Source organism: Oncorhynchus keta, chromosome 22 (genome assembly GCF_023373465.1).
Source record: "Oncorhynchus keta strain PuntledgeMale-10-30-2019 chromosome 22, Oket_V2, whole genome shotgun sequence".
NCBI lineage: Eukaryota > Metazoa > Chordata > Actinopteri > Salmoniformes > Salmonidae > Oncorhynchus > Oncorhynchus keta.
In genome coordinates, this window is record NC_068442.1 from 7,707,491 (window position 1) to 7,720,477 (window position 12,987).

Below are 12,987 nucleotides of genomic sequence, written 5' to 3' on the forward strand. Positions count from 1 at the left end.
TCCTTGTTGAAAAACATGCCACTGCACACAGCACTGCCCCCTAGATTAGATTCCTATGCAATCAGTGGCATGGGAAAGGACAGTCATTGACTGCATTTTCTACACAGTGGATGCATATTACTTTTTAAAATATAGTCTCAGATGAGATGCATCAAATGAACACTAGATGGTACTGTATTGTAAATCAACATCCTTTTGGTTACCATTCTTCTATGGTGTAATCAACACTTAATTCGCTTACAACGACAAGCGTTGAGCAGAATGTTAGGATTTTGCTTATAGGACTATGATCCTCTTTTCAAAGGGCTTCATAACACACAAATTAGTGGACACTCAATTGCCTTGACCTCTGGGGGGCAGATATTTAATATGTCACAGGAAATTGAGCAAATGTTATCAGAGCCAGTGAACCCTGCCATATTAAATCCTGCAAAATACTTTACATGCCAAAAGGATGTTTGCAAATAGAGGTTGTTCTGGCAATCATTAAAACTAAACAAATGGTTAGGAATCAATACAACAAAATAAGGTCATTTAGAAACTAAACTCTTTATTATTCTAACACAGGTAAAAATAAGATCTTTCTCAATGCTTTGGACATTCTATAACTCTACTGAACACCCTCATTTCAGATATAAAATATATTTTTGAGGTACACGTTTTCACAGTCCGTACATTACTCCTGGTTCGTGCTAATTATCCAATTATAACCAGAGCCAATGTCACAAGGCCATATAAATACACCGTTTTTTACCAACAATTTCACACATCACGCCACTGACATGGCGTGCCATACTGCCTCATAAAAATAATCCCTTTCAACTATAAAAATATATAAATAAAATACATTACCTAAATACATTACATAAATACAGTATAATTTGCAATTGACTCATTTGCAAACATAACAGTATCAGAACATAGAAAAGTGTGTCCATAGACCACATTAGCCATTACACATTCCAAGTTTGACTTCTTGTAGCTCCCGGGAAGAAATAAGTGAAGTGATGAATGCTTGTGTAAGCAGCAGTAAAATGTATTTCTAGCGGTCGGCTGGTGGGAGGAGCTATAGCAGGACAGGCTCACTGTAGATGCTGGAATTGAATTAAATCAAATATATGGAAACCACAAGTTTGACTCCGTTCCATCCATTACAATGAGCCCGTCCTCCTATAGCGCCGCCCACCAGCCTCCACTGATTTCTAGTGTCACAGCTGTGATTTGGTGAAGCATTTTTATGTGATGAGTAACCTTGTCTGAGACCAGAAGACTTGTGCTAGCTAATGCCTAGGCTTTAGCTCAATGAGCTGACGCAGTCTTGTGGTGTGCAAGGCTAAACACCCAAGTCGTTCACACTAGTAAAATGTCCGTTGCGAGTTAACCCTCTGCCTTTTGTTCCAGTGAGGAGAGGGGCGTGTAGTCATGGTCTGCATCCTCCATGATAGACTGTAGTGCCTCCAGTCCCTCTACAGACACACACAGACTGCCCACCACCACACTGCTGTCCTGCACATCTACAACTACACACTCAGAAAGAGAGACAAAGGGGGGAGTGTAGAGGGAGAGGAAGTAAAAGTCAAATAGAAGGAGTGAAAGAGCGAGTGATAGAGAGAGATGCACACATAAAAAGAGGGGGTTGGGGGTGAGAAAAAACTAATGTTTTACTTCCTGTTGCACAAGTTGACATAAAGACACAGTTTTCTACACAATATGCATCCACAATACTCACTGTTCAGGCTTGTCTCAATCAGGTCTTGCTGTTGCTCCAGGATGTCAGGGATCCTGAAGAAGGCCACGCCTACATCTTCACACTCTTTCTCCTGCTCCTCCTCCTCTGGTGGCTCGCTCACCACCGTGAACCTGATACTGGCCAATCACAACACACCAGAGGTCAGACGGGACCAATCACAGCAGGTTAGTGGTCAGGCAAGGTTAATATGTAATCTCTGGAACGGTGTGTACATTTCTAGAGCTACAGACGGTTATTTGTAGAACCGTTCGGTCTACAACAGTCCTGTCCTCATCTTCTTGCCTTCCATGACCAGCGACACCATAGAGAAGCACATAACTCATCACTATCTGGTCTATTCATTTAGGCTATTTTCTAGCTGACAGTAATGTTGCATAATGTTAAAGGGAAATCTTAGCTACGCCTCCTTTTTTACTACCAGCATGCATGCGCATGCAATGGACAAACGACACACACTCTTAACAATCTTTTTCTTACCTTTCCATTTGGGGGTTGCGTCCCTCTAGCACCCCCCTTAGAATCTCCCGTCTGGACTTGTTGTTCTCTTTGTCCACATGAATCACTGTCAGGAGAAACAAGGCATGGCTTACTGTATCACATCTGACACTCCAAGCACACACACATACAGACTCAATGGACAAAACATTTCAGAGTTGCTCCATCAAGCCTGTCAGTTTCTCTTTAGCTACTTCATCTGTAGCTGAAATCCTACACTGGCAAGGGCTCAGTAAGAGTGACTGTGTGTTTGGTGTTTGTGTGTGTGTGTGTGTGTGTGTGTGTGTGTGTGTGTGTGTGTGTGTGTGTGTGTGTGTGTGTGTGTGTGTGTGTGTGTGTATGTACAGTGGGGCAAAAAAGTATTTAGTCAGCCACCAATTGTGAAAGTTCTCCCACTTAAAAACATGAGAGGCCTGTAATTTTCATCATAGGTACACTTCAACTATGACAGACAAAATGAGAGAAAAAAAATCCAGAAAATCACATTGTAGGATTTTTAATGAATTTATTTGCAAATTATGGTGGAAAATAAGTATTTGGTCAATAACAAAAGTTTCTCAATACTTTGTTATATACCCTTTTGGCAATGACAGAGGTCAAATGTTTTCTGTAAATCTTCACAAGGTTTTCACACACTGTTGCTGGTATTTTGGCCCATTCCTCCATGCAGATCTCCTCTAGAGCAGTGATGTTTTGGGGCAGTTTCTGGGCAACACAGACTTTCAACTCCCTCCAAAGATTTGAGATCTGGCTAGGCCACTCCAGGACCTTGAAATGCTTCTTACGAAGCCACTCCTTTGTTGCCCGGGCGGTGTGTTTGGGATCATTGTCATGCTGAAAGACCCAGCCACGTTTCATCTTCAATGCCCTTGCTGATGAAGGAGGTTTTCACTCAAAATCTCACGATACATGGCCCCATTCATTCTTTCCTTTACACGGATCAGTCGTCCTGGTCCCTTTGCAGAAAAACAGCCCCAAAGCATGATGTTTCCACCCCCATGCTTCACAGTAGGTATGGTGTTCTTTGGATGCAACTCAGCATTCTTTGTCCTCCAAACACGACAAGTTGAGTTTTTACCAAAAAGTTATATTTTGGTTTCATCTGAGTGACATTCTCCCAATCTTCTTCTGGATCATCCAAATGCTCTCTAGCAAACTTCAGACGGGCCTAGACATGTACTGGCTTAAGCAGGGGGACACGTCTGGCACTGCAGGATTTGAGTCCCTGGCGGCGTAGTGTGTTACTGATGGTAGGCTTTGGTACTTTGGTCCCAGCTCTCTGCAGGTCATTCACTAGGTCCCCCCGTGTGGTTTTTGGATTTTGCTCACCGTTCTTGTGATCATTTTGACCCCACGGGTGAGATCTTGCGTGGAGCCCCAGATAGAGGGAGATTATCAGTGGTCTTGTATGTCTTCCATTTCCTAATAATTGCTCCCACAGTTGATTTTTTCAAACCAAGCTGCTTACCTATTGCAGATTCAGTCTTCCCAGCCTTGTGCAGGACTACAATTTTGTTTCTGGTGTCCTTTGACAGCTCTTTGGGCTTGGCCATAGTGGAGTTTGGAGTGTGACTGTTTGAGGTTGTGGACAGGTGTCTTTTATACTGATAACAAGTTCAAACAGGTGCCATCAATACAGGTAACGAGTGGAGGACAGAGGAGCCTCTTAAAGAAGAAGTTACAGGTCTGTGAGAGCCAGAAATCTTGCTTGTTTGTAGGTGACCAAATACTTATTTTCCACCATTATGACGACTCATCATAATATCTGGAACGGAGCTAATGGAACGGCATCAAACACATGGTTTCCATTAAGCCATGCCTTGTTTCTCCTGAGTGATTCATAATGTCTGGAACGGCATCATACACATGGTTTCCATGAAGCCATGCCTTGTTTCTCCTGAGTGATTCATAATGTCTGGAACGGAGCTAATGGAACGGCATCAAACACATGGTTTCCAGTAAGCCATGCCTTGTTTCTCCTGAGTGATTCATAATGTCTGGAACGGCATCAAACACATGGTTTCCATTAAGCCATGCCTTGTTTCTCCTGAGTGATTCATAATGTCTGGAACGGCATCATACACATGGTTTCCATGAAGCCATGCCTTGTTTCTCCTGAGTGATTCATAATGTCTGGAACGGCATCATACACATGGTTTCCAGTAAGCCATGCCTTGTTTCTCCTGAGTGATTCATAATGTCTGGAACGGCATCATACACATGGTTTCCAGTAAGCCATGCCTTGTTTCTCCTGAGTGATTCATAATGTCTGGAACGGCATCATACACATGGTTTCCAGTAAGCCATGCCTTGTTTCTCCTGAGTGATTCATAATGTCTGGAATAGCATCAAACACATGGTTTCCAGTAAGCCATGCCTTGTTTCTCCTGAGTGATTCATAATGTCTGGAACGGCATCATACACATGGTTTCCAGTAAGCCATGCCTTGTTTCTCCTGAGTGATTCATAATGTCTGGAACGGCATTATACACATGGTTTCCAGTAAGCCATGCCTTGTTTCTCCTGAGTGATTCATAATGTCTGGAATAGCATCAAACACGTGGTTTCCAGTAAGCCATGCCTTGTTTCTCCTGAGTGATTCATAATGTCTGGAATAGCATCAAACACATGGTTTCCAGTAAGCCATGCCTTGTTTCTCCTGAGTGATTCATAATGTCTGGAACGGCATCATACACTTGGTTTCCAGTAAGCCATGCCTTGTTTCTCCTGAGTGATTCATAATGTCTGGAACGGCATCATATACATGGTTTCCAGTAAGCCATGCCTTGTTTCTCCTGAGTGATTCATAATGTCTGGAATAGCATCAAACACATGGTTTCCAGTAAGCCATGCCTTGTTTCTCCTGAGTGATTCATAATGTCTGGGATAGCATCAAACACATGGTTTCCAGTAAGCCATGCCTTGTTTCTCCTGAGTGATTCATAATGTCTGGAACGGCATTATACACATGGTTTCCAGTAAGCCATGCCTTGTTTCTCCTGAGTGATTCATAATGTCTGGAATAGCATCAAACACATGGTTTCCAGTAAGCCATGCCTTGTTTCTCCTGACAGTTATTCATAATGTATGGAACGGCATCATACACATGGTTTCCAGTAAGCCATGCCTTGTTTCTCCTGACAGTTATTCATAATGTCTGGAACGGCATCATACACATGGTTTCCAGTAAGCCATGCCTTGTTCCTCCTGATAGTGATTCATAATGTCTGGACCGGCATCATACACATGGTTTCCAGTAAGCCATGCCTTGTTTCTCCTGACAGTTATTCATAATGTCTGGAACGGCATCATACACATGGTTTCCAGTAAGCCATGCCTTGTTTCTCCTGAGTGATTCATAATGTCTGGAATAGCATCAAACACATGGTTTCCAGTAAGCCATGCCTTGTTTCTCCTGAGTGATTCATAATGTCTGGAATAGCATCAAACACATGGTTTCCAGTAAGCCAATCCTTGTTTCTCCTGAGTGATTCATAATGTCTGGAATAGCATCAAACACATGGTTTCCAGTAAGCCATGCCTTGTTTCTCCTGACAGTTATTCATAATGTTTGGAACGGCATCATACACATGGTTTCCAGTAAGCCATGCCTTGTTTCTCCTGACAGTTATTCATAATGTCTGGAACGGCATCATACACATGGTTTCCAGTAAGCCAAGCCTTGTTTCTCCTGACAGTGATTCATAATGTCTGGAACGGCATCATACACATGGTTTCCAGTAAGCCATGCCTTGTTTCTCCTGACAGTTATTCATAATGTCTGGAACGGCATCATACACATGGTTTCCAGTAAGCCATGCCTTGTTTCTCCTGACAGTTATTCATAATGTCTGGAATGGCATCATACACATGGTTTCCAGTAAGCCATGCCTTGTTCCTCCTGACAGTTATTCATAATGTCTGGAATGGCATCATACACATGGTTTCCAGTAAGCCATGCCTTGTTCCTCCTGATAGTGATTCATAATAATGTCTGGAACGGCATCAAACACATGGTTTTTAATACCAATTCACCCATTCCGCTCCACTCATTACCACAAATCCGTCCTCCCCAATTAAGGTTCAGCATTTGTGAGTGTGTGTATAGGCGCTCTCTGGTATTCCCTTACCATTGCTGTGGTTGTAGTGGCTGGTCATACCCGGCAAGGGTTTGGGCCGGGACAGTGGTGTCTCTTCAGAGGGCATGTCCAACAGGGAGTACTCTACAAACAACCTGACCACACTACAGTCTGCTGCTGCCCGCGACTCAGGCCTCAGGCTCAGAGACACGATCTCCACACGCACCCGCTCCGAAGGCTGCAGAGACAAACAGGACGCTGTAACGTAATAAGACTCGGTGACATAACGCCACTGGAATAATAAAGGGTGGGTCATCATTTAGGCTTTAGCCGCGGTGGGATTTTGGAAAGTCTATTGGCTAATATTCATGCTGTGGATCCCATTTACTAGGCTGATGGGTCTATAAGAACACACAGTAGAATCTTAACCTACCAGGGCAGTAATGACTGAAGATTTCTAGATGATCATATACTGGAGATGATTTCTTATACCTCCTAATATGTTTGGAAGGGGTCCGACATAATTGTACTGAAATATAAACTACTAAAATAATGAGAGTAATCTAAAATAGCTAAGTCAATTGTACATTTACTTTAAAATAACATCCTTAGCAGATGTGAGAGGAATGTGCAAGTAACTCACTTGCAGAACAATCGCTCCACCTCCTTCCAGATAGATGATCAATGAGAAATCTTTTTTTCCTATCCATCAACAATAATAATGCAGCTAATATTGAACTGGATATCATGTCTGTACAGTTCAAATCAACACCATTAATGATGAATGAATGCTTGTATTTTGTGCATCCAATAAAGAATCAATAATCCCATCTGACAAACTGGTTAAAGATGATCAGTAGAGAACCTTGGCACAGTAAATATACTTACAGCACTAGAGGTTTGTCCAAACAATGGTTGGCAACATAAACAATACAAATAACTTAAAGCAAACTAGACTTGTTGGGTAAAAACTTTTACTTGGATGCTGCTGTTATAAACACAACAAGCCCAATAACCTTGATACAGTACTTTCTATCCAACTGTACTGTACTCCTATCCTCTATGGACTCAGAGTACAAGGCAAACAGGCTGGGTTCTATCCTCTATCCCTGGTTCACCCACCTTCCATCCCATGGAGGACTGGCCAGGAACAATGCAGTCATCACTGTCTGAGAGGATAGATTCACTCTGTTCCTCGTCCTCTGCCACTGGGGCCGCCTCCAAGTCTGGGGGAGGGGGGGAAGAGAGGGGGAGAGAAGGAGAAAAAAGATTCAGTCATAACCAAGAAGAGCATTTCAGGCTTGATGTGTTGCAGAAGGAAGCAAGGGTGGGTTTATACTGAGCAATAGAGAAGGAGAGGATTCATAAGTGTTGCTGTGAGCGCGTGTACACTGCATACGTGTTTTGAAAGAAACTGGGGAGAGTGATAACAGTTGACATGACATCACCTATGCTTATTGGCATTGACATGTTGACAGCAAGTTTTATTGATGCAGGCTGAGTGATATGTACCACTGCTGAACATTGAAAGGGGGGGGGTCTCTCTCTCGCGTACTACTCAAGGTCAGCATTAACATTGATGGGCTCAGCTATCCCCAGCCTGAAGACTATTGGCAGCAGAACTAAAATATTTATGGGTTTTCTGGTGAAGAAACACGTCAGCAAACAATAGCATGGACTGTTTGCACTTGAAAGAGAATACAATAGTAAGTATTTGTTTCCTAAGGATCCATGGGGGATTTGGCCCCGTGGGGCTCAGTTGGTAGAGCACGGCACTTGCAACGGCAGGGTTGCGGGTTCGATTCCCACAGGGGACCAGGACAAAAATGCATGCACTGGATAAGAGCATCTGCTGAATGACTAAAATGTGAATATACATTTGGCTATTAAGGCTGAAGAGCCAGAGCTGCCCTGCAGCCCTAACCCTATCCGAACTCAGACTAAAAAGTAGGTACTGTACACTAAAGTCATAATTAAGAGAGTTACAGTACAGGTTTGGGTTTTGTTTGTAAATTAGGCCTTGCTGGAATATGATTAAGATTGACGCAAGAAGTAGAACAATTCTAAACAGAGTGTAGCAGCTGCACTCCAAACCACAAGACAGGGAGAGCAGGGAAAACAAACATATCCTTCCCAATTCCGATAGGACCTCGATACAAATGATTAGCATTATCGTTGGACCAAGGAAACTGGTTGTTATTTTTGTTACATGTTTCCGCTAGTGTTGTTGTTGATATCAGTGAGGTGCTAACCTTCCATCTGTTCGAGAATCTCCTCGGAAATGTCTGATTCGTCTGAGGTAGACTGAGAGCTGGCTACGATCACCTGTCCCTCAGAGAAGTGAGACTCTTCCTCATCATCCTCTTCCTCTGTGGTGCTCTGAGGAGGCTCTGGTGCTACCGCTGACCCTGTGACCACCTGTGGAGCACATCACCGTTCTTATGCATGTATCCCTTGCCTAATCTCACAGTAGACAACAACTCTAAAAGTTTAATCATCACATTGAATTGCCTCATTACAGGTCCAGTGTAAAGTTGAAGTCAGAAGTTTACATACCCTTAGGTTGGAGTCATTAAAACTCATTTTCCAACCACTCCACAAATGTATTGTAAACAAACTACAGATTTGGCAATTCGATAAGGACATCTACTTTGCGCATGACACAAGTATTTTTTTCAACAAATTGTTGACAGACAGATGATTTCACTTTTAATTCACTGTATCACAATTTCAGTGGGTCAGAAGGTTACATACACTATGTTGACTGTGCCTTTAAACAGCTTGGAGAATGTCAGAAAATTAGGTCATGGCTTTAGAAGCTTCTGATAAATTATGCCAATTAGCCTAAGTCAATTGGAGGTGGATGTATTTCAAGGGCTACCTTCAAACTCAGTGCCTCTTTGCTTGACATCATGGGAAAATCAAATAAAAACAGTCAAGACCTCAGAAAAAAAATTGAAGACCTCCACAAGTCTGGTTCATCCTTGGGAGCAATTTCCAAACGCCTGAAGGTACCACGTTCATCTGTACAAACAATAGTACGCAAGTATAAACACCATGGGACCACGCAGCCGTCATACCTCTCAGGAAGGAGACGTGTTCTGTCTCCTAGAGATGAACGTACTTTGATGCGAAAAGTGAAAATGAATCACAGAACAACAGCAAAGGACCTTGTGAAGATGCTGGAGGAAACAGGTACAAAAGGATCTATATCCACAGTAAAACAAGTACTATATCGACAACCTGAAAGGCCGCTCAGCAAGGAAGAAGCCACTGCGCCAAAACCGCCATAAAAAGCCAGACTACGGTTTGCAACTGCACATGGGGACAAAGATCGTACTTTTTGGAGAGATGTCCTCTGGTCTGATGAATCAAAAATAGAACTGTTTGACCATCGTTATGTTTGGAGGAAAAAGGGGGAGGCTTGCAAGCCGAAGAACACGGTCCCAACCATGAAGCACGGGGGTGGCAGCATGATATTGTGGGGGTGCTTTGCTGAAGGAGGGACTGGTGCACTTCACAAAATAGATAGCATCATGAGGCGGGAAAATTATGTGGATATAGTGACGCAACATATCAAGACATCAGTTAAAGCTTGGTCGCAAATGGGTCTTCCAAATGGACAATGACCCCAAGCACACTTCAAAGTTGTGGCAAAATGGCTTAAGGGCATCAAAGTCAAGGTATTGGAGTGGCCACAAAGCCCTGACCTCAATCCTATAGAAAATGTGTGGCCAGAACTGAAAAAGCGTGTGCGAGCAAGGAGGCCTACAAACCTGACTCAGTTACACCAGCTCTGTCAGGAGGAATGGGCCAAAATTCACCCAACTTATTCTGGGAAGCTTGTGGAATGCTACCTGAAACATTTGACCCAGGTTAAACAATTTAAAGGCAATGCTACCAAATACTAATTTCGTGTATGTAAACTTCTGACCCACTGGGAATGTGATAAGAAATTAAATAAATCTTTCTCTCTACTATTATTCTGACATTTCACATCCTTAAAATAAAGTGGTGATACTAACTGACCTAAAACAGGGACTTTTTTACAAGGATTAAATGTCAGGAATTGTGAAAGACTGAGTTTAATGTATTTGGCTAAGGTGTATGTTAACTTCCGACTTCAACTGTATATACACACACACGCTAAAATTACAACTATAACATGAAACAAAATAACCCCATAGTCACCAAACCCCAGAAATAGGTATGTGTCTCATATAACATATAACTCAGAGACATAAAGTACCTTTGTTAGGGACGGTAACTTTGAGACTTCCCTTTTCTCTGTTCCAGGCAAAATAGAGGGACATGAAACATTTTCAGCTTCTTGATTTCTGGGTGCTGTGACATCTACGAATGAGACTTTTTTGCTTGCCGTTTTTTCTTTCACCAAGGTCCGTAGTCTAGGTTTTGGTAACGGCAACTTGGGAGACAAGAATCAAACACAATTTCATGACAAAAACCAAAAAGGTAACTGAAACATACTGCAATCATTTCCCATCAAACTGCCTTTCAAACGGTACATTGTAGTAAATACTATTTCTGTACTGGAAGCCACCTCAAAATCCATCAAACCATCCCAGACCAAGCTAACATTACCCTCATAGTACCTGTACTTACCTCGGATGCAGTTGAAGTAGTAGGAAGAGGAATTAAAGCTTTGGCCCTTTTCTCTTCCTTCACCACCATCCTCAACTCCTCTTTCTTCCCCTCCCTCTTCTCCTCCTCCTCCTCTCTCCTCTTTTCCTCCACTTCCACCTTCTTCTCCTCTACCTTTCGTGTTGTTAGCTTCACTGGTCTCTCTTTGGGTACAAACTTGGCCTGTTCAACTGTCATTGTAGAGCCAGGAGGAGGCAGGTAGGTGAACTTCCACTTCAGCATCACATCAATATGGCCACTGGGGAGGCCGGACGGGTCAGTCAGCTCAAATGTACCTGAGATGTGGACACACAGGGGGGATGTCGATGGTTGGAGTGGCCCAACTGGTCCCACTCAAACAAAAAGAGTTGTTTGTGTGACTAAGATTCAATAAAATAGGCAAAACATGGAAGTAATGTATGCAGTTTGAAGAGACAGATAAACCAAACCTAAACCCATACAAACACACTCAGAGTCAATAATTACCAGTGTAGTTGCTCTAACTAACCACCCTGACTAACTACCAAACTAACCAGTGATGGCCTTGTCGTGGGCCAGAGACAGGAGGGGCACCCTGGCCTTGCCCAGGTACATCTCAATCTGGATATCGTGGTCATCGAACACGTAGAGCAGCAGAGCCCCTGCCTTCAGGTAGCTGTCCAGCTCTGCCTCCATGGCCACTGGGAAGGACATGTTGTCCTCAAACTGAGGCTCGCTGCAGTCGCCCACGATGCAGGTGTCGTGGTCAGGGAAGTCATAGAACTGGTAGACCACGTAGGGGCTGGGTGGGTGGGCATGGCGAGAGGTCAGGTTGCTGCAGCATCGGACAGTGACGTTGAGCTCATTCAGGTTCATGCCTCCGTCGGCTGACACTGAATGGGGGGTTAGGGTTGAGGTTGACACCTGAGGTATTATAGAAAAACAGAGTAGGGTTAGTGAGGATTTATGGGCCAAATATTAAATAAGTATTTTAACTAAAGTTTTGTGAAATTGAAGCACCAACACTGAACCACCAAAATAGGGTAGACATTACATTTTTCTAGTTCTGTGTCGTGGTATGGTTATGAATCTTGTTTACCCGGAACTAAAATCTCATCTAATTTGGTCAGATTAAGTTCTGGGTTCAAGCACCAGAAATACTGCTGCTCGTTATGCGATGCAAAAGTATGTAGACACATACTCGTCAAACATCTGATTCTAAAATCATGGGCATTAATATTAAGTTGGTCCCCCTTTTCCTGTTATAACAGCCTCCACTCTTCCGCGAAGGCTTTCCACTAGATGTTGGAACATTGCTGCGGGGACTTGCTTCCATTCTTTCACAAGAGCATTAGTGAGGTCGGGCACTGATATTGAGATATTAGGACTGGCTCGATGGGGTTGAGGTCAAGGCTCTGTGCAGGCCAGTCAAGTTCTTCTACACCAATCTTGACAAACCATTTCTGTATAGACCTTTCTTTGTCCACAGGGGCATTGTCATGCTGAAACAGGAAAGCACAGGATCATCTAGAATGTCGTTCTATGCCATAGCAAAGATTTCCCTTCACTGGAACTAAGGGGCCTAGCCCAGAACCATGAAAAACAGCCTCAGTCCATTATTTCTCCAAAATGTACAGTTGCCACAATGCATTGGGACAGGTAGGGTTCTCCTGGCATCCGCCAAACCTAGATTAGTCCGTTGGACTGTCAGATGGTGAAGCGTGATTCATCACTCCAATGAACGCGTTTCCACTGCTCAAGAGTCCAATGGCGGCGAGCTTTACACCACTCCAGCCGACGCTTGGCATTGCACATGGTGATCTTAGGCTTGTGTACAGCTGCTCGGCCATGGAAACCCATTTCATGAAGCTATACCGACGAACAGATCTTGTGCTGACGTTACTTCCAGAGGCAGTTTGGAACTCGGAAGTGAGTGTTGCAACAGAGTACAGACAATTTTTAAGCGCTTCAGCCCTCGGGGGTCCTGTTCTGTGAGTTTGTGTGGCCTACCACTTCGCGGCTGAGCCGATATAGCACCTAGAC

General features: G+C 43.5%; 1 protein-coding gene across 4 annotated transcripts in view; it reads right to left on the reverse strand.

The window, feature by feature from the left end:
* Positions 1-525: 525 nt before the first annotated feature.
* The window catches only part of rpgrip1l (RPGRIP1 like), a 28,442-nt gene continuing 15,980 nt past the window's right edge, over positions 526-12,987 (reverse strand). For 3 of the 4 annotated variants that reach the window (XM_035798061.2, XM_035798060.2, XM_035798062.2), the window contains exons 18-26: positions 11,499-11,868; positions 10,948-11,261; positions 10,574-10,750; positions 8,577-8,742; positions 7,447-7,550; positions 6,376-6,562; positions 2,228-2,312; positions 1,730-1,866; positions 526-1,520 (exon numbers count right to left, since the gene is read on the reverse strand). In XM_035798061.2, the coding sequence (XP_035653954.1) occupies positions 1,378-1,520; positions 1,730-1,866; positions 2,228-2,312; positions 6,376-6,562; positions 7,447-7,550; positions 8,577-8,742; positions 10,574-10,750; positions 10,948-11,261; positions 11,499-11,868 (1,683 nt within the window). In that variant the 3' untranslated portion in view covers positions 526-1,377. Of the gene's footprint in view, positions 1,528-1,729; positions 1,867-2,227; positions 2,313-6,375; positions 6,563-7,446; positions 7,551-8,576; positions 8,743-10,573; positions 10,751-10,947; positions 11,262-11,498; positions 11,869-12,987 lie in introns of all 4 variants that reach the window. The other variant, XM_035798064.2, reaches the window with a different exon arrangement.